This window comes from Gigantopelta aegis, chromosome 12, assembly GCF_016097555.1.
Source record: "Gigantopelta aegis isolate Gae_Host chromosome 12, Gae_host_genome, whole genome shotgun sequence".
Taxonomy (NCBI): Eukaryota; Metazoa; Mollusca; class Gastropoda; order Neomphalida; family Peltospiridae; genus Gigantopelta; species Gigantopelta aegis.
The window spans coordinates 27981823-28004994 of NC_054710.1; the positions used below are offsets into that span (position 1 = coordinate 27981823).

Here is a 23172-nt window from a genome sequence, read left to right on the forward strand (position 1 = left end):
ATTTTCCAAATAACTTTCACTTTACATTTATAAATAAAATAACTATCTGTGATAGTGGGTTTTTTTATTATTATTATTGTAGACCAAATACTATTAGTTATGTACTAAACAGTAATTCTTTTTATCACCAACCGCGTTTCATAATCAATGATTAATGCTGACGCTAATGGGTGGATGGTGTGTGTGTGTGTGTGTGGGGGGGGGGGGGGGGTCTGTAGAATGTGATGGCAAACAATCAATCACTGAACCATTTAACACGTGCCTACATCCAGTAGAGGTTCAGACCCGTCCGTCGGCAAATATGAAAGATCCAACAGCAAGAAGATTGCCACTGTGGGCGGCAAACGACTTTCCGAAGGATCCTACCTAAAGGTGCAGCATAAGGTATGGTAATCTGTTTTCTCCTGGGGGTTTTGTTTTTGTTATCTAACTAGTGATGTTCCAATGATTGAGTATAATCAAAACTTAATCAAAATAAAAATGTAGCGGGAGGACTGCCATTATAGACAAACGAATTTCGGACGAATCCTAGTTAAATGCGCAGCATGAAAGTGTTGATATCTTTTTTGTATTTTGTTTTTTTTGGGGGGGGGGGGGTGTTTTGTCTTTCTTTCTTTTTGTTCGAGGGGTGGGGTGAGGGGTTGAAGACGTTTGTAGTGATGTTCTAATGATCGATTATAATCGAAAATCAATCAAAATTATACTCAACCGTGCCGAGGATATCTGGAATGAAAATCGAATACTCTATTAACATTACGATGATATACCACTGTTAAAGATCATTGTTTGTCTTAGCAACAATAAAGTTTGTTTTGTTCAATGACACCACTAGTGCACTCTTATGTATTAATCATAGGTCATTGATGCCTCACATTTGATAATTCTGACATATTGGCTTAGAGAGGAACTCCGTAGAATTTATATCCATTATTAGCAAGATATCTTTAATATGCACCATCCCACAGACAGGATAACACATGCCAGGGCCTTTCATATACACTGGTTGTGACAAATCGGCGGGGATCGATCACGCTATGTTCGCTATTAAACATATTTCATTTGGAACAGACTACATAGATGGCATTAACTACAACTAACAGTATGCAATTATTATAAAATATAAACGATGCCATTATCATGAAATGTAAATGACCTCATTATTATAAAATTTAAATGATACCATTATTATAAAATGTAAATGATGTCATTATTAAACAGTAAAAATGATTTCATGTATAAATAATGCCATTATTATAAAATGTAAATAATGTCATTATTATAAAATGTAAATGCTATTATTATGAAATGTAAATGATGCTATTATTATGAAATGTAAATGATGCCATTATTATAAAATGTAAAAAAGGCAATTATTATAAAATGTAAATGATGTCATTTTTATGAAGTGTTAATTATGTCATTATTGTAAAATGTAAATGTGATATAAAGGGTCATCCCAATATTTATATGTATAATAATAATAATATAATAATGCGTGTATGTAATAGAGGGACATACAGATGCTATTTATATTGGGGGGGGGGGGGGGGGGGGGGGGGGGGGGTGGATGGTCATTTCAGGTTATTATTATATAATATTTGTATGTGATAAAGGGACATCCCAATGTTATTTATATCGGGGGTGGAGGTCATTCCAGGTATTCTCACGAATCATGTATAATAAGCGAAACTCGTTTCTGAAGTGCATCAATTTCATAAAACATGCTAAGTTTAAGTTTACGACCAGCAGTTATATCGGATGTACGTCTGCATATATGGCGTCTATGCCATGCAGAAAATTACATCATTACGGATGATGGGGCACTGCAAAACAAAAGAAAATGAAATATGTGTAGTTCAAACTATACTAGTTGTACTGTTAATATTAATACAAACTCCAGTCGTAGATTTACGTTTAGGACCGGGCCTATACTGAACTATATATAATGAATGAATGAATGAATGAATGAATGATAATAACAATAGTGACAATAATCACGAAGATGACGCCGACGATGATGATGATGAACAATCATACAGATATGTCAGACAACAAACAAAAGTACATTTTAATCGATATAAACATTCTAAAATGTTCAATACAATAGTGCAAAGTGATGTGATCGAGTCGTGTTATGGTCAAACCATCAAAACCGTGTATGTGCGGTGTTAATTACAAAACCAGTGTGGCACTGATAAATCGACACAAAAGAAAACAAACATATTACATCACATTCGTTTATTTCAAAACGACAACCACAAAAGCCATGGTTAGTAAAATGGGATACGTTTCCTTCAATAACTCGAAAATAAAAGTTATGGTTAGTAAAATGGGATATGTTTCCTTCAATGACTCGAAAACAAAAGCTATGGTTAGTAAAATAGGATATGTTTCCTTCAATAACTTGAAAAAAAAAGCTATGGAAACAGCATAGAAATAATGTGTGAAATTCTGGTAATCAAATCAAAATTGAACTGACTATCAACACAAAGCGAAACACATATATTTGGAAACATTATCACAGACGTTTCTAAAAATAAAAACAAACAGACAAATACAGACGCGTCTAGCTCTGTCCGGTGCTAGTTTTGATTTAGTAAACTAGTCTGGGTGTGGCAGTCCTCTGTCATGGTGCAAGAGGGACGAAATCTCCAGTAAAGGATCTTCTCGAGATTGGCTGTCCTCCCATAGACGAGGCACTCGATAGAGATTCATAGAATCAACCACTGTTTTGTCAAATCCATATTCGGGTCTGTATTGTGCGGCCCTGATCAAAAGAAAGAAATGTTTTATTTAACGACGCACTCAACACATTTTATTTACGGTTATATGGCGTCAGACATATGGTTAACGACCACACATATTTTGAGAGGAAACCCGCTGTCGCCACTACATGGGCTACTCTTCCGATTAGCAGCAAGGGATCTTTTATTTGCGCTTCCCACAGGCAGGATAGCACAATCCATGGCCTTCGTTGAACCAGTTATGGATCACTGGTCGGTGCAAGTGGTTTACACCTACCCATTGAGCCTTGCGGAGCACTCACTCAGGGTTTGGAGTCGGTATCTGGATTAAAAATCCCATGCCTCGACTGGGATCCGAACCCAGTACCTACCAGACTGTAGACTGATGGCCTGCCACGACGCCACCGAGGCCGGTGCCCTGATCAAGTATTACGGTTTTGTTGTTCAGATGTACTGTCCTTAAGTCAGAAAATTGCACAGATATGAATTCGTCTGCTCTCATGGAAATCCACAATGACGTGACTGGCCTCGGTGGCGTCGTGGTTAGGCCATCGGTCTACAGGCTGGTAGGTACTGGGTTCGGATCCCAGTCGAGCCATGGGATTTTTAATCCAGATACCGACTCCAAACCCGAGTGAGTGCTCCGCAAGGCTCAATGGGTAGGTGTAAACCACTTGAACCGATTAGTGATCCATAACTGGTTCAACAAAGGCCATGGTTTGTGCTATCCTGTCTGTGGAAAGCGCAAATAAAAGATCCCTTGCTGCCTGTTGTAAAAGAGTAGCCTATGTGGCGACATCGGGTTTCCTCTAAAAACCAGTGTCAGAATTACCATATGTTTGACGTCCAACAGCCGCTGATAAGATAAAACATCAATGTGCTCTAGTGGTGTCGTTAAATAAAACAAACTTTACTTTACCATAATGATGTTTCCTTTACTGAATCACGATAAGGAACCGCACACATAAAGCCTAACATAGTTATATGGTGTCTTCTTCAAAGAAACAAAAAGCACACGGTTTAAATATATATATATATATATATAATTTTGTTATAACAACAATATATGTAAATATATATAATTTATACTCTTCACAAAATGTAGGGGAACCTGAAATATTAATGTTTATATCAACTGTTAGACCGAACATACGTTTTGGCCACAGACATCCTAGTAAAGAACACCGAAACACATTCCATAGTTTTCACGTGCATCACGCAGTTGCCCAGTACACGTGCGTGGGGTTTCAATCTCGATTTTGACAATTTTCAGAAAGGTCGATTAATCACTGTGGAACATTATTTCTGTCAATCTTTTTCATTCTGTTGTTCATACAGTTGTTATTGCTTTGTGTTCAGTCATTTTGATTGCTTGAATTTGCTACTACTGATAAAAACAAATTTCAACTTTTAAATTTCACTTCTGACCCCAATCGTCCTTCAAGATCTTTGGTGGTCATAAAATCTACTGTAATACTGGACACCGGTTGTAAGGTTTGCCCAATTAATTCACTATTATGATATCCGGTTCCAAATGAGACCGTGCTATGACATCAAATTACTAATACGTTACAATGCTAATGAGCTCTGTCCGATGCTAGTCTGGGAGTGGCAGTCCTCTCTGTGTCCTCTCTGAGTCCTCTCTGTGGCCTCTCTGTGGCTTGCAAGAGGGAAGAAATGCTTATGAAAAGAACTTCTCGCGCTGTCTTCCTAAATAAGAGGTACTAGATAGATATTCATGGAATCAACCATTATTTTGTTAAATTGCCCATTTGACTCTGCATTGTGCAGAGATACGGCCTTGATCACGTATTACGGTTTTGCCGTTCTGATTTAATATGTTTAAGGCGGAATATTGTACATAAGCTAAATTTATTGTTGTCATTTTTTAATTGTAATCTTACATGCGTTCATTAACATAATTATCTTTTGCAGGATATAGAACTATTCAAGTGTATCAAAGACCCGAATGATTGTACAAATATATGGATGATTCTGTGGATTATGCTGTTGTTACTTAAAGCTACATATCCCTGCACCTGTTTCTGGATTCTGGAAGTTCTCACACGAATGTGGCTACGTAATCCATACATTATAGAAAATATGTGTAATAGATGGTTCTGATAAAGTGTTGACGATTTAACACACGGATCGGTGAACTTTAATTTTTTAAACGTGTCGAAAAGATCATTTTGACATATATGTATTGTGATTGTCAGAAATCGTAGATATTTTGTGTAACATCTACCATGACAGGCAACACTAGTTTTGATTGTGATGGCACCGAATCGGCGACGTCGGCTCAATACATTACCAACGTCACTGGCAACGTGCATGTGTCGGACGGAAACCTGCTGTCGATATATCCAATACCTGAGAGATATTCCATTCCAATATACGTGTACGCCTCACCAATTCTTCTCTTGATGACAATTTTCAGTAACACGATGGTATGTGTTGTCCTGTTTAAGCGACACATGCGCTCGCCCACGCACGTTCTTTTGACTGTCATGGCCATAACCGACACATTGACAGGTTTGTTTCCAGTTCCAGTTATGGCGTACTTCTTTGGAACAGAAAAGGTGAAAGACTTCGTACAGTACGGTTGGTGTTTTGCGTACGACTACCTGACAATGTACATCCCCACTATTTTCCACACGGCATCTATATGGCTGACCATGGCTCTGGCTGTTCAGAGGTACATCTGCGTCTGCTATCCCTTCAAAGCAAGGACATGGTGCACGATCACCAACGCCATCCGCGGAACAGTCATCATCTACGTGATGGCGGTTCTCAGTCACATATGCAGGTTTTTCGAAAAGGACATCAGTTCTGTTGTTTTGCCGTCGTTGGTGAACGAGAACGAAACTATCACAGCCTGTTTCATCATTTGGAAACCTTGGCTGAGAGATTTCGCCCATGTTTCACTTTACTATAATATATACTTCTCGTTTCGAGTCCTCTTCGTACATATCGTCCCGTGTGTTTCCTCAGTTGTACTGAATGCACTGCTCCTCAACAATATGAGGCAGGCATCGAAGAGGGGGGACGCAGTATCAGAGAGAGAACAAGACGTCAGAATGTAAGAAAGTGAAAGATAGCAACCGCACCACACTGATGCTCGTGACAGTGGTGGGGATTTTTCTCTTGGTGGAAGTGCCTAATGGAGTACTGATAATTGTATCGATGGTTAATAACACATTTGGTATTAGTGTTATAGACAGCCAGACATTGAATATAGCGCTGCCTTGTTAAGCTTCTCCATTTTGTTGACCTATCCGCTCAACTTTGTAATCTATTGTGGCATGAGTAGGAACTTTTGCGAGACTTTCAAGAGTCTGTTCTTGGGACGTACGTCCTAGCCAGAGGTGGGACGTAGCCCATAGGTAAAGCGCTCGGCTGATGCGCGATCGGTCTTGGATCGATCCCCGTCGATGGGCCAATTAGGCTATTTCTCGATTCAACCAGTGCACCACGACTGGTATATCAAAGGCCATGACATGTGCTATTCTATATCCTTGACTGTATGTCCAAATTACCAAATGCGCTCTAGTAGTGTTGTTAGACAAACCATGCTGGGATTGTTTTTACTTCCTATCCATAGCACAGACAAAAAAAAAACATGATGGCGAAAATGCACTGAAAGGTGTGTTTATCGAAACTGTGCTGCAATTAATATATTTACTTTGTTATATCCACCCATTCATCGATCCCTCCATCCATCGACCTAAACACCAAGCCAGCCACCAAAACATCCAACCATCCGTGCATGCCTATACAGTCAGACTTATCCACCTAAACACCAAGCCAGCCACCAAGCCAGCCACCAAAACATCCAACCATCCGTGCATGCCTATACAGTCAGACCTATCCACCTAAACATCAAGCCAGCCACCAAAACATCCATCCATCCGTGCACGCCTACACAGTCAGACTTATACACCTAAACACCAAGCCAACCACTAAACCATCTAACAATCCGTGCAAGTCTATACAGTCAGACTTATCCACCTAAACACAAAGCCAGCCACCAAACCATCCATCCATCCGTGCACGCCTATACAGTCAGACTTGTCCACCTAAAAACCAAGCCAGCCACCAAACCATCCATCCATCCATCCGTGCACACCTATACAGTCAGACTTATCCTACTAAAAACAAATCCAGCCACCAAATCATCCATCCATCCGTGCACGCCTATACAGTCAGACTTAGTTGCTATGATCGCGTCAATTTGTTGGCCTATATTTGAAAATCAAGAAATGCAGCTGCTTGATACATTGATAAACAAAACAACGAACTGTGGTCTAAAATCGGAAAAATATATTAATTTGTCGCCATGATTTCTTTTATTCTACCGAATAGTGCATGTTGTTCTCTATCACTCTGTGATCTAATCAACAAGTTGAACTTGATATAATTTGATTGCTCGCTAATTAGTAATATGTGACTTTTCTAAGGTGCTCAAAATCCCTAACTGAAGGACCTCTAGTTTCGTTCTTCGTGAATTTATCGAATTTTCCTGTAAAGTATATTTGTTTGAGACCTTTTGGGCATATGTTGAGACATTCTGGCACAAGTTTAGACCTTCGGGCGTAACAGATGTCAGTGAAAAGTCCATCGAATGATAAATATTTGTATAGCTGTGCAGAAGACGCAACCCAAAATGGGATCTTCCAAGGGAAAGAGAAAGATGGGACGACATTTTACTTGCTGGAAGCTACTCTCGGCAAAGTAAGTATATAGCTCCACTTTTCCAATTCGGTGGACCGATAAAAAATGCGCCAAATTTCCTTCATTCAAATTGCGCACCCTTTTTCCTTTGGTATTGATCCTACGGAACATTCGAAATTCTATAGCACCAGAAAATAGCGCCACGCCTGTTACCGACCCCGGTCGGGCTGCTTGTGCTCTCTTGCAACTACCAATGCAGGTGGTCCCTTCTCCCACCCACCCCAACCATTTCGTCAAATGCCCATGACAGGCGTGCGCTAAAGCAGCTTGCTCTGAATATGCACATTAATCGCTATACCATACCATACCATACCGAGAACACATAGGCATATAGAAATGCCACAGATTTCCACTAAAAAAAGAAAAAGAGAAAATAAAACCAACATTTACCATGTACACCAACATCATTTAAATTAATAGCAGCTTCAAGCATCCTCCTCTATCATAAGATCGAATATACGCCTCGATATGGTTTTCCTCATTCTCTGCCGACCCTCAACAGTTTTCTTACACACCCGTTGGTGAGAACACCATGTGTTATTTTGTTTTAACACATGGTTGTTTACACATGTGCGTACGTGTGTAAACAATTTTAAGACATACCACCGGCTGCTCCATAAAGGTTAGAGGTTTGTAACTTACATAAAAACAATTGTTTTGTCAAGGTACAGAATAATGTATTGTGGTGTAGTACTACTCTAGATATAATTTTGTAAATAATGCTGTTTTGAGTTTCAGGCTATTGATGTTGTCAGTTACTTGGATGGTACATAGGTCTGTATTTTCTGCAGATTTAATTGGTGTTAGATGTACATAAATATTGATTTTAATTTTCTAATGTATATGTAAGGATTTGTTGTAATTGTTTTTATATATTCATTTCAAATTTTCTCTGTGTTTGTAGATAGATTACAGATAGTTGGTTAATTTATTTATCTACTGTGTATTTTGGGATATATTTCAACATGTCGAGAAAAATGTCTGAGTCTGACATGATTGAGGCTCTGAATGCTAGTGGTAAGTATGTAATTGCACCTAAAGTAGAGAGGAAACCAGGTCCTCTAGCTTTTAGTTCACCAAGTGAAGATGTAGTGATTGATATGCAAGAAGCTGGTGCTAGGCCTAAAGCTGTGTTTGGTCAGTTTCACAAACTAGAGTTAGGAGCAAGACCAAAGGAGAGACTTTCGTACATGGACAACTGTTATGATAATGTTGGTATGAAACAACCATCTTTTGTTCCTAAGATATCGCCATTTTCTGGTGATGATCCGCCTCAAAAAGGTGATGTATCTTTTACAGAGTGGAGATTTGATGTGCAATGTTTAGTTATTGATCCTGATATGAATACTCATGTAGTGTTACAGGCAATCAGAAGGTCATTTAAGGGGTACCGCAAGAAAAAATGCTTATTCCTCTTGGAGAAAGAGCTAGTGTTGAGGATATCTTGTCAAAGCTAGATACACTCTTTGGTGAAGTTGTTACCAATGGCATGATAATGCAGGAATTTTTTAACTCTTTTCAAAAACCGGGAGAGTCTGTAACGAATTTTGGTTGTCGATTAGAGTCTTTGTTGCAGTCCGCTATTGATTGTGGTTATTTGGACAGAGGATCCAGGAATGATTTATTGAGGCATAAATTTTGGACTTCTTTAAGTTGTGAAAAGCTGAAAAGTCAAACTTGACACAAGTATGATACTATCCGTAATTATGATGAATTACTAAGGGAGATTAGATGTGTAGAAAAGGAGCTTAGCATAAGTTTACCTAACACATCTAAGAAGGTTCATCAGCAGAGCCTGACTACTAAGAAGACTGACCAGGATGGTTCATTTTTGGAACAACGGTTTGATAAAAGAATGGAAGCTTTAGAGAAAAGGTTAGATCAGAAGATAGAGGACAAGTTTAATGTGTTGCTTAGGAAATTAGATGATATCCACATACAGGGTCAAGGATTTGGAAACCGAGGGCGTGGTGGCAGTTCATCTTTTCAGCAAGGAAGAGGAAACTTTTATCTGCAAGGTAGGGGGAATAACTACCAGAGAGGGCATTTCAGAGGTCGAGCTGGCTGTGGCGAGGGTCGTTTTCACCCAAACGCGCAGTGACCTCTGATGATGGCCAACCAGAGGTCATAGTTCACCATGTTAAACATGATGACCCTGGCCAAACTTTAATGGAGAGATTAATTGGTTCTTCCAATGAAGGATTAATTAAGATCAATGGAGAAGGGATGAGAGCATTGATTGACAGTGGGTCAATGGTTACAACTATTTCAGAGACGGGATATAACAACTTACCTGATGTACTTAAGCCGAATCTTCTTAGCTTAGATACATTAGGATTACAAGTATCTGTAGCAGATGGTTCATCTTTGAAGTATATGGGATACATTGAATGTTCAATTCTTGTTTCTTTTTTAGCAGATACAGAGTTTTTTGTTCCTGTGTTGGTTGTATCAGATACAGAATTTACAGCGAAATGTCCTGTGATAGTTGGAACAAACATCATTAGACTGTGTAGAGATGTTTCTTCAGGAGAAACAGAAGGTAACATTCCTTCCGAATGGCAGGTGGCATTTGATAGCATTGCTTGCAATGTTTTTAAAGTTAAATCTTTAAATAGGAAGCCATTCTATGTAGCTCCATACCAGTCAGCGGTAGTTAACGGTATAGCAAGGGGAGTTAGATCAAACATTTCTGAAGTTGATACTGAAAACTTGGATGGGAGTTCTACATTTTCAGTATGTCCTAGAGTTGTGAAGATAAACCAGGGCAGTTCTAGTATCAAGATACCTGTCAAGATTTGTAATATGTCCGCAAAGCTGCTACTCATTAAGCCCAGGTCGGAGATATGCAGTATCCAAGAGGTAAAGGTTATTGATAGTTTAGCTGAATTACCTGGTAAAGATAAGAATATTTCTACTCCGGAGGAACTTGGTGTACAGATAGACCGAGATAACCTTAGTGAAGATCAGTTATCCCAAGTTAGACAGGTACTGGGTAACTGGAAACATGTTTTTTCTTCAGGTCTTCTAGATATTGGAAATACAGACTTGGTCAAGCATAAGATAGAGCTGGGTGACAAGCGACCGTTCAAGCTTCCATATAGGAAGATTCCTCCTGGTATGTATGATGAGGTTCGTCAACATGTCAAGGAAATGCTTGATGCAGGTATAATCAGAGAGTCTAGCAGTCCTTTTTCATCTAACATTGTTTTGGTAAGGAAGAAAGACGGTTCTTTGAGATTCTGTATAGACTACAGGACTTTAAATTCTCGGACTCACAAAGACAGTTACATGCTTCCAAGGTTTGATGATGTTATAGATACACTGCATGGATCTAAGTACTATTCCAAGTTAGACTTGAGATCAGGTTATTGGCAGGTGGAGGTTGACGAGAACGACAAGGAGAAAACAGCTTTCAATGTTGGCAAATTGGGATTTTACGAGTGTAACCGGATGGGATTTGGTCTTACCAATGCCCCAGCGACTTTCCAGCGTCTGATGGAAAAATGCATGGGTGAGATGCACTTAAAGACTTGTCTGATATTTATAGATGACATCTTAGTGTTTTCCAAGACTTTTGAAGAGCATGTTGAGCGTTTGCAAGCTGTATTTGCTAGACTTTGTCAACACAACTTAAAGCTTAAACCATCCAAATGTGAACTTTTTAATACTTCAGTTTCTTATCTTGGACATGTAGTTTCAGAGGCAGGTATATCTACAGATCCTGAGAAAACGTCAGCTGTTGAGCAGTGGCCGGTACCGAAGACTATTAAGGAGCTTCGTCAGTTCTTGGGTTTTGCGGGGTATTATCGCCGTTTTATCAAGGACTACGCCAAGCTGGTGGAACCTTTGAACAGTTTGCTTCAAGGGCATGGAACCAGTCCTGCAGCACGGAAGTCCAGGAAGAAGAAGAAACCAGTAGCTGAGTTTAGGTGGAGAGATGAGCAGCAGATAGCTTTTGATGTAGTCAAGGAGAAGTTGACACAGCCACCTATTTTAGCATATGCTGATTATGCATTACCTTTTATTGTTCACACAGATTCCAGCAGTTCTGGATTAGGAGCGGTGTTATATCAGAAACAGCAAGGTGTAGAAAGGGTAATTGCATACGCCAGTCGTGGACTCAGACCTAGTGAGAGGAACTACCCAGCACATAAGTTAGAATTTCTTTCATTGAAGTGGGCTATCACAGATAAATTTCATGATTATTTGTATGGCAATTCATTTCATGTTATCACTGATAACAATCCCCTAACTTATGTGTTGACGAAGGCCAAGCTGGATGCAACCAGTCATCGGTGGGTAGCTGCTTTAGCAAACTATAACTTTACTTTGTCTTACAGAGCAGGAAAGTTGAATGCGGATGCAGATGGTCTCAGCAGACAGGTCTTTGCAGATGTTGTGAAAGCAGTCTGTCAAGCAGCGATAGCATCCATTCCTTTGGTTGACAGTGTATCGAGCAAGACTACTGCTCATTCGGCCGGTGAGCACGTGGATCTTGGCGATAATATCAGTTGTATTGACTGGATTGCGGAGCAGCGCAAAGATCGGGTTACTGCTAGGCTTATACAGATTGTAAAGTATGGTTTGTTTCAGAGGGGACAAGGAGTACAGAGAGAGATGCCAGCAGTGAAGAAGTATCTTCGAGAGAGGAGACGTTTAGAACTGGTTAATGGAATTTTGTACAGACATGTTATTCTAGATGGTCAGAAGGTAAGACAGTTGGTTTTTGTATTTTATATTGATATTCGGACATAGTGATGTAATAATTTTATCTTAATTGAGAGTTTATATTATACATGTGCGCGGAAGTGTGAAAGTTAATGTGTGATTGTAAGGAATGTTTGTATTATATTTTACAGGTTTTTCCAACTGGTCTACAAATAAAATATTGGAACCACAAGGAGTGTTATCTTTACTTATTCCCCGGGTTACATATATATTCTACAAACAGTGAGATTCACACAATAACTTTTTAAACATTCTAACTTGCTGTCTTGATTATACTATTCTCTTGTCGTATCCGGTGTACTGCGTATGACAGGAAATAAAATATTCCGGTAAATTGTCAGTGTGTTATTGTTTTCAAAAGAAATATTTTCAAGGCTTTATATTTTCGATGCTGACTACTTACCCTCAAAACCCACGAAAATAAAAATCCTCGAAAATTTCCGGTTATACAGTAACTGTAAATAAAATGAGCTGAGTGCGTCGTTAAATAAAAAATGTCCTGAACGTGAACGTGAAACTGGTTTTACGTGTTTATATACACCCACGAAGGTTTCAAACGACTGTCCCGGGCTTAACCTCTGACGCCACCAGTGACTAAGTCCGGGCCAGGATGGGGGAGAGGAGGTAAGTCTGAGGTGGGCAGAATTTGGAATACAAATTTAGATGTTAGGTCAGAAAGAAAGAAATGCTTTATTTAACGACGCACTCAACACATTTTATTTACGGTTATATGGCGTCAGACATATGGTTAAGGACCACATATTTTGAGAGAAAACCCGCTGTCGCCACTTCATGGGCTACTCTTTCCGATTAGCAGCAAGGGATATTTTATTTGCACTTACCACAGGCAGGATAGCACAAACCATGACCTTTGTTGAACCATTTATGGATCTCTGGTCGGTGCAAGTGGTTTACACCTACCCATTGAGCCTTGCGGAGAACTCACTCAGGGTTTGGAGTCGGTATCTGGATTAAAAATCCCATGCACGACTGGGATCCAAACCCAGTACCGGACTCGAATATCCGATACTTACACCAGATGCCAATGAGACTATGGAATAAAGTAAAATAGCATTATGTATCTTATTTCCATCGCTGAACAGGGATGCCAATTCATGCCATTATATTGCATTCCACACATTCGACTTAGTCTTTTGTTTTACTTCATGTCTCATAGCCCTAAAATGTAACAGGTCTCGGCCGGCACCTGTGCAGGACAGGCGTGCGCTACAACAGCTTGCTCTGGGTGTGCACGTGAAACACTCTGACCTGACCTGACCTGCCTCCCCCTCCCCAACTAGAGACTGGCCTTCCCATTAGAGGTTGACCCCCCCCCCCCCCCCACACACACACACAACACACAACTAGAGACTGGCCTTCGCATTAGAGGTTGACCCACACACAAATACACACACACGCGCGCAACACACACACACACACAAACACACACACAACTAGAGACTGGCCTTCACATTAGATGATGATCCCGCCCTACACACACACACACCACACACACACAACACACACATAACACTCACATACACAACTAGAGACTGGCCTTCACATTAGAGGTTGTGCTCCTCCCCCCTCCCCCCGGCACTCCAGATAACGTTCCTACAGGACTGTTCTCCTATTGTTTTTCCTCGTACCAACCAGTGCCCCACTACTGGTATATCACATGCTAGCTCGCGTCACCTCCAGCCCCCCCCCCCCCCCCCCCATTAATACTGTTATCAGAGGTATCCATATCAGTTAAGGGAGGGTTGGAGGTGACTCGAGCTAATCAAAGGCCGGGGTCTGTCTATGAAATAGTACATATATAAAATATCCTTCACAACTGATATATCAAAGACCGTGGTATGTGATGTCCAGTCTGTGTGAAAAAGTACATATAAAATAGCCCATGCTGCTAGTATATCAAAGACCGTGGTATGTATTTTCCTCTCTGTGAGAAAAGTGTAGCGAGTTTCCTTCGTGTCACAACTGATATTACCAAATGTTTGACATCCAGTAGTCGATGGTTCATAAATCAATGTACTCTGGTGGCAGGGGCGTAGGAAGGTGCCAAAAAGTGGGGGAGCGCGCGCACCCACACCCAAACACAAACATATACATGCATACATACATATACACCGTAAGTTTTAGACTTCCTATAAAAGAGTTCCAAGATTTAAAAATGAAACCTGCTCATCGGTTGTCATGGGATTCCCTCCATCGTGGTTCAATCAAAATGTTTTGGGTGATACAATAGCAAGGTTTCGTATTCCACATGAATGTAATTTTCACTTATAATCTATATTTAGAAAAAAATAAGGCGCCCTAAATCCGTGAATGTATGCCTTTAATGATGTTTTATATCCGTTTTAGCAGTAGTTGGTATATAGTCATATATCTTATCATCAGTTCCCTTTTGATGCAAACGGACTATATATAATGCGCGTGTGTGTGTGTGTGTGAGAGAGAGAGAGAGAGAGAGAGAGAGAGAGAGAGAGAGAGAAGAGAGAGAGAGAGAGAGAGAGAGAGAGAGAGAGAGAGAGAGAGAGAGAGAGAATCAGAGAGAGGGAGTCATACAGACATACAGACAAAAGGTGTTTGTGGTGTGTTAACTGCTGTTAACTTTCACTAGTTTATTTGACCAAACAATCTACGACAACATAATAATAATAATAATAATAATAATAATAATAATAAAAAAAAAAAAAATAATAATAATATAAAGAACAAACAGAATGAACGAAAACAACGCAAACAAAACAAAAACCCACAGATTGTGACATACATTTATTATTCTTAAAATAACCATAATTACGACATTTAAGATTTTTTTGTATCACTAATGCATTGCATTTACATGAAAAACCACGACTGGTATATCAAAGGCCGTGGTATGTGCAATCATGTCTGTGGGATGGTGCATATAAATGATCCCTTGCTGCTGATCGGAAAGAGTAGTCCATGAAGTGGCGACAGCGGCTTTCCTCTCTCAATATCTGGGTGGTCCTTAACCATATGTCTGACGCCATATAACCGTAATTAAAATGTGTTGAGTGCGTCGTTAAATAAAACATTTCTTTCTTTATATGAAAAATGCACAAGGTAAAATTGAAACATAAAACAAAATGTGTACAATCTTTAAATTTAAACATTACACGCACAAATAACAAAATTTACAAATTACATTAACCAATACAGGACACATATATACTTCTCCTTAGTCAAGGCTTCCAACCTACGTCATAGCGTTTGGCCAAATGTGCGCACTAATTGTTCCTTTGATGTCGACTTGTGGTGTATATCAGTTAATTACATTAATTAATGAAGATAATTATCAGCGCCTCAAATACACTGTAACATCAGTGACGTAGGAGGTGTTACCCCCCCCCCCACCCCCACCCCCCCCCCCCCCATCAAACTTCTTTTTTTAAAGGGACATACCTGAGTTGCATATCAAATATATTTTCCTGCATAACATATTAGTATAATAAACATGTTTCTGATCGTTCTAATATTTGTACTAGCGTAAATGTCATTTTATTTCCTAAAATATTTGTTTTCGTATGTACGAAATTATTTGAAGACAAAATCCAGTTTTGGATTCTTACACGACCAGAAACACATTGAATATACAGACACTGATATTCTAAACAAGAAAATATATTTAATATGCAAGTTTAATCGCAGAAATATTTTATTAGTCGGAAACATCTTACAATGTAGCAAACTCATGAATGTCTCTTTAAACTGTGTTATAAAATCATACATATAATATGGGTTCCACCACCCACCCAACACTATACCATTTTGGCTACGCCAATATGTATCATTGACTTTACGTGTGTTAAAATCCGAACATTTTTTAACAATTCGATTCAGTTTTCATTTTGTTGTTTTGTTTGTTTGTTTTTGTTTGTTTTTGTTGGGTGTTTTTAACAGTTGTAACGAAGTGGTGTACAACTTTTGAAATAAATGGAACTGTTTTTAACGATGTATTTAATGGCAAGGTTTTAACAAATGCAAGAACCTATACGTGCGGTGTCTTTGATGCAGTTATTATTTCGGTGAACACCGAAACAGGTCAATATCGTGCACAACTGTATAGTGATGTGAGACTTTTTTCCGCGCATTAGTCCAACCTATGACGGTTGAAGAGCTTGTTATTCGGAATGGTAAAACAATTCTATGTGAAATAATTATAGTAATCATATATCCAAGGAGGAGCACTTTATAGCAACTTTATATTTATCAATGTGTTGTTGTGTGCGTGTGTGTGTCTGCGCGTGTGCATATGTGTCCGTGAGTATGTGTGCGTGCGTGCCCACGTATGTCTGTGTGCGTGTGCTTGTATTTGTGTGCGTGAGCATGCTTGCGTGCCTCTACATCTATGCTTTACCAACTGCGCTAACAAAATACATTTAACTGACTACTGTGCAGGAGGAGGACATCATACCAACACTACTACATATTCCACTCTCAAGTAAATTTATGTCTCGAGGCTCTGGGCCACAAACTGTAATATATAAATCAACCAACACTGAAAGCTTTCGAACCACTGAACATTTAAAACAGGAAAACCACAAATTCTGCCGGACTAAATCAGCACCTACTAAACCATACATTATCATAAAATATAAACGCAAACATATTTCCATGCCCGTAGTCACGCTGAACGGCAAAAAGCGGTCGGGACGGCAGTATTTCGAGCACTGATTTATAACAATCCAGTGCTCTATTAGCTAAAGTCTCACCAGTTACTACTAGGAAGATGACTCCTTACTAACACTACCCTACTATATATGTGTATGCATGTATGTACGTACGTTCATAGATATCATTGTGTTTATGTATGAATGTCCGTAACTACATCTGTGTTTAATAGAAACTATTAGTGTTATGGAGCTCAATCAGAATCTAGTGTACATCCATATCTTGTGTATCAAAATAAAATAACAATAATAATAAAAATTAAAAAGATGAAATTTAAAAATAAAAATAAATTTTACAAAAATAATAAATAAATAAAAATGAACAAATGCGATAAACCATCAGTAACTTATGTCTATATCGAACATAATCTCCAACTACAGGTTGTCTCCCAAGAACATGTCTATATCGAACATAATCTCCAACTACATGTTCTCATACTAAGAACATGTCTGTATCGAATATAATCTCCAACTACAGGTTGTCATACTAATAACAGGTCTGTATCAAACATAATCTCCAACTACAGGTTGTTGTACTAAGAACATGTCTATATCGAACATAATCTCCACTTACAGGCTGTCATACTAAGAGCATGTCTGTATCGAACATAATCGACCCGTTCATTACTGTAGCTCTGCCCGAAGTCCCCCAGTGTGAGCCAGGTTCATCGATGTTAACAATCAGATTGTACAACTTGTCTTTGCTCAGTTTTAGGGGTCGCGGAAACTCCCCGTCATATGTTGTCCCAGATACTACTGAGACCGACTTTGTCATATTTGAACCTTCGATTACGTCGTCTGTTGTCGCGTCAGTTATGAAAGCTCTGACGTCATAATTTGCAGTGGTTCCGTCATCGGGACCATACAAGTGGAATTCTAGTAGTGATTGGTCTAAGTTTACAGAAACATCAATTCCATGATCTTCATCACTAAAACATGAGGAACCACAACCAGAGTTTAGCGAAGCGCTGTATTATAATTTTCTCTTTACCTGTGCGCTTGTTGGCGTTAAAAGGTGAAACGTTTTCCTCAGGGCATGCGCAGTATGCCAAGATCTTGAGTTTTTCTGCGTCAGTCAGTAAATTAGTTGGTACTACATTGTTCGCAAAATACTTCTGGTCAAGTATGGGAAACCGGACGTGTTTTATGGCTTCCCCAAGCACCTGACGTCTGTTTTCGTGAGTTACATCTTTGTTTTGTTTCCTGCACGCGCTCTCACTCCACGTCACAACAGCTTCAAAGACAGATTGTTTTTTGGCCTCTAGTTCTTCCGTTTGTATGATCTTAACCAAGCATTCGTGAGAAAGGTCGATAACTCCAGGTGATTGTAGAGCGGCATCTCCATTTTCCAAAATAAAAGTCAGTGCTTTTTCTTTCAATTCCTGCTCATCAAACACGTGGGCCTGTTCCAGTATCACGCAGGCGTCGTCTGACGTCATCGATGACGACAAATAAGTCAGGCACTTCTGTTCCAGGGTTTTGACGTCATACTTCTTCGATACGTACAACAAACCCATTACACCTGCACCATCCACTGTGACGTCATCTGTGTAGAGATACCTGTGAAATAGTAATAAATAGAGATTGTTATAGGACTTTGTATGTCGTACTGATTTTACGAAACGAGTGTCAAGAGTTTTGTATTACCAGAGCTAGAGCGAGGGCAATACATAAATCCTGACACCAGTGTAATAATGTATTTATTAATCATATTATTATTGAAATAACAAGGGCCAACTAAAAATGTTTCAACAACATCTAGAAGTAGATGACGGAATGACGTCATATTTTACATGCACAGACTGGGGAAGCAACGCCATGTTATGACGTAGCTTCCCAAAATCACGTCATTACATTGTTATTATACGTGTACTTCTTCGTATGATTATTATTAACCGGGTTATATTGAATCATGTGGATAATAAAAACCTGTTCTTATCGCACATTAAAGCTGCAGTCCCTAGGATATTTTTTTATTTAAACATTTAGAATAGATGATTAAGTTCCGTTTGGTGAATACAAGGCACTATCGTTTCACTATGCTCATTCATCTACATTATATCTATGTCAAATACAAACACAATGGGCAGCTGAGTTTCGATTCAATTAGCGGTACGCCAGTCCAACTGGGACTTTACGACAGACATTTTATTATGCGACTTGCCTAGGCTCTGAGCTTATCGCGTGATATTGAAAACATGTAGATCGTGGGCCCACTATAACACCCCCCCCCCCCCCCCCCGCTCCCTCCCATAGGGATTTTTCAAGATGAGTATATCTTTGAAGCCTATCCATAGACATATTCAAATCAGCTTGTCTGCAGGCAATCTGTTGGTGGGTGTGCCCGTAGGGCACGTTTGAGTGTAGGCACCCTATTTATTTTTAACAGGGCAAATTTCTGATCAAGGTGAATGTTCCACATAATTTTCAAAAATATTTGAAAATAATTCTGGACTATATCACTGCTTTTACTTTAAAGCTGGGTTACTGGTGCATGTATTCCACCATGTGAGTCAATGAATTTGAAATACCCTGAGTATCAAAAACATAGTATATGAAAAAAACTGCATGGCAATGTTGAAGTTAACATGCATACATATTTTGAACAGGTTTAAGACCAAATTATGAATGCTATTCATGCTAAATTACATGTTCATAACAACAAACCACAAAGCAATGCAATATATGTGGTATGGATATAGTACCGGAGATATACTCACCAGCAAAAGTTACACAGTTCCCGATATACATAATTCTCTATGTACATGTGTATATATACATACCGTACCTAAAACATTCTGATCCTTTTATTATTGTATTGTATTTAATATCAGAAGGCAGCATTAATTAAATATGGTGCAGTGCATGCTGTCTAAACCATTTACATGGATATTTTGAATATTTTTATATTACACACAAGTCTTACAAACATAAAAAGTGAATTTACATACCATTCTAGGCAACTCTGCATTACATATACAATTTATCCATCTCACAACAGTTCATCTTACAATAGCTAGTTTTTTTTGTTGCTTTTTGTAATATTTTAGAATTGCAGTTCTATTTATATTATGCTTAACTTATGTTTTGGTGTATATAATTGATATCTACATAGAATATTGTCATCAGGCAAATATCTAGCACTATAAAAATCTAACTTTCATTCCCAATTCTCAATCATTTTATGTGACCCAAATATGATATATGTGAAGTTTACAATTTTCTATTTCTACATCCTTCCTTTTATTCTATAAAGTAGATGTTAATAACAATTACAAAACAATATAATATGAGGTATGAATAATTATATACTTCTCAAAATATGTTACTAGTAATCAATGCCAGAAATGTATTCATTTCTATGTATACACATATTTAGGATTGCCTGAAGCTTTTATTATTAAAAAAACAAATTGACCTGGCCTTTTTTCTATGACATATTGAGGCTTCATTATTCAAATATGGTTTAAGTATATGGAGTTTATATACTATGTTCACAAATTTATGAAGATGTCCCTCTGTTCTTAGTACCAGCCAATTATAAGTACCTTTCCTCTGCATGTGTGTTAAAACATTTACAATTCATCTATCTCACAGAAGCTTGTACTATTTATTAAAACGTATTTGTATTTAAATTGTGCTTAATTTATGCTTAGGTTTATATAATTGGCATCAGATATAGTCATCAGGCCTTTCTAGCACTTGACTTTCTTTCCTATTTCAGTCTTATTATCTGACTCAAATATAATTTATATTATGTTCACAATATCTGTAATTTCTTATTTTTCCTCTTGGCCTTTGTACTTGTTCCTCCCTCAATATGTCAACAGGTCTTGCATTATGAAATCACAAACCATCCAATTCAGCTTCAGTATTTCGTTGGACATTTCTCAGCCATTTCTATGTGGTTGAGGAATACCCTGGACTTTGTGATATGACTAATACCATAGTAGACCATGGCAATTTGCTCTCTTCCAATTTGCTCTATTGGTACAACATATTTTCAGGGAATACCTACTGGATGGAAGGTTTGCAACTAATCCGCAGTAGCTCAATAACAGCATTCGTGGTTTGGCACTAAATTTCTCATGTGAAAAGGAATCCATACAAAGGTCTTAAGAGACTGGAAGACCTTTTAAATGAAAAGGGTTCTATTTGTGAGACAAAGTACATTTTTCAAACGCAAAACATGTCTGAGGGTGTTGTAAAGTACACAAGAAGATGCAGAAACAAAGATTATACTTCAATGTCTGTAGATTGCTGCCAGTTCACCATCCCAGATACGAACATTTTTATACACTCAACTTGGCAACAAGAGACATCTTATAGATGTGCACAGCATCATTAAGGATGCAGGGAAGACACCAACTAGCAATTCCAGCTGTGCTTGCCATTACTGGCCATGATATCAACAGTGCTTTTATGTAGAATGAAAAACTGGAGGTTTTGAATATTCTCAAGCAACACCAAGACTTCCTTGAAATGTTGTTAGCTCATGGAAGTTCAGCAAACATTGATGTTCATATATTTAAGAAGCAGATCATTTCATATACCTCTATGGGAGTGCAGGTGCGAATAACATACAAAAACATCATGACTTGAGAAATATCTGGAAATGTTTGTTGCCAAACCAAGGATAATAATATTGAACTACAGTAGAGTATATACAATATTTGATGTGGAAACTAATTATATACACCTGAGCATAAGTTAAGCACAATGTAAATATAAAGGCAAATCTAAAAATATTACAAACAGACTAGTATAAGATGAACTTCTGTCAGATAGATGACTTGTACATGTAATGCAAAAGAAATTATGGTAGGTACACAAAACTGATGCTTTAAATGTTTAACGCTGGTGTTTAGTAAAGAGGGACATATTCATGATATTGATGCACATACATGTATACTCAACAAAATTAATTAAGGGCTAGTAAACTTTCTTATAATATAATTCTTTGTTACTGTCATATTATTTTAGCATGTTTTGGTCATATATATGGCTTCTATACATTGTTTCAGTAAACTTTTCATGGTTATACACGCAAAAAACCCTGAGTAGTTCACATACTTATAAAAAATATTGAAATGAGCATTAGACAAGTATTTGTTACACATTTGTTCAGAATGTTTTTGTCATTGTTTTCCCTCAAAATTTTTATTTAAGTCATTAAGTTTAAGAACATGCCACAATGCTGACAACTTTCAACGGAAGAAGTTGTATTTTCTCCCATATTTAAAGGAAGATGCTAAAATATCTATTGGACCTTAATTAATTTTGTTGAGTATAGTATAGGCAGATATACTGAACCATATTTGAATAATGCTGCCTCAATATATTAAATATAGTGCAATTTTTAATAGTAAAAGGTTCAAACAGCCCAAAATATGTGTAAATATAGAAAATAATGCATTTCAGGCATTGCTTAACTTTTGCCGATGAGTATATTATTATTCATACCACATATTGCATTGTTATTTGGTTTGTTACTATTAACATCTAGTACAGGATGAATATAATTCATTTTGGCCTTATATCTGTTAAAAATCTATATGGACGACAACTTTGTCACTATATTTAATTTTTCAATATAGTGTTTTTGGGACACAATGTGCAACGGTACCACCATTCAAATGGCGATATTTTTTTAATCCACCAACATTTTTGCTGCAGACAAGCAGATATTAAATTCATATATAATGAGGTATCTACAAATACTTGTCTCCAAAAATCCCGGGGGGGGGGGGGTTTCAGTGTCTGGCCCATGGACTAATGTAACTATGTTGATTGTGGGGTAGTCTGTTAAAACATATGTCCTAGACATAACACCTTACCAGGATAGTGTGTTTGTGTGTGTGTGTGTGTGGGGGGGGGGGGTACCTTGAAATGTCGACATTGGCAACTGTTGAGATAAGCGTAACAGGTAAAATGCTGTCCATAAGTACATAATGCGCTGGGGGAGGGACGGGGGAAGGTCATTCACGAAACATTACCAAGACCATAAGTTGTTTTTTTATTCATCACTTTGACCTAAAAAAAACTTCTTTTGTTCTATGCATTACATCTATTTATTTATTATTGAGCGTATATTTTTGACAAACACTGGTATTAAACACATTTAACTATCTCGATTGTGGGGTAGTCTCGTAACTCCAAAATATATATCCTAGGTATAACACCGTACCAGGAATGGCTGTGTGTGGGGTGGGGCTTGCAATTTCGACAGTGGCCAGCTGATGACATAAGCGTCATAGATA

The 23172-nt window shown here is 38.2% G+C and overlaps 2 protein-coding genes across 2 annotated transcripts in view; one reads left to right on the top strand and one right to left on the bottom strand.

Moving 5' to 3' along the window:
• The window catches only part of LOC121385944 (SUMO-interacting motif-containing protein 1-like), a 13292-nt gene extending 8455 nt beyond the window's left edge, over window positions 1-4837 (bottom strand). The window contains exon 1 of the mRNA XM_041516738.1: window positions 4784-4837. Within this exon, the coding sequence (XP_041372672.1) occupies window positions 4784-4837 (54 nt within the window). The remainder of the gene's footprint in view (window positions 1-4783) is intronic.
• A 156-nt stretch (window positions 4838-4993) lies between these two features.
• On the top strand, window positions 4994-8397 carry LOC121385945 (sex peptide receptor-like). Its single transcript, XM_041516739.1, has 3 exons — window positions 4994-5826; window positions 7388-7478; window positions 8383-8397. The coding sequence occupies exons 1-3, from the start codon at window positions 4994-4996 to the stop codon at window positions 8395-8397; spliced, it is 939 nt and encodes a 312-aa protein (XP_041372673.1).
• The last annotated feature ends 14775 nt before the right edge of the window (window positions 8398-23172 follow it).

Excerpts from the sequence above, each read along its gene's own strand:
- LOC121385945 (XM_041516739.1), top strand. The coding sequence starts at position 4,994 with ATGACAGGCAACACTAGTTTTGATTGTGATGGCACCGAATCGGCGACG. Across the intron at positions 5,827-7,387 it reads AGAGAACAAGACGTCAGAAT|CTGTGCAGAAGACGCAACCC; the intron begins GTAAGAAAGTGA and ends ATATTTGTATAG.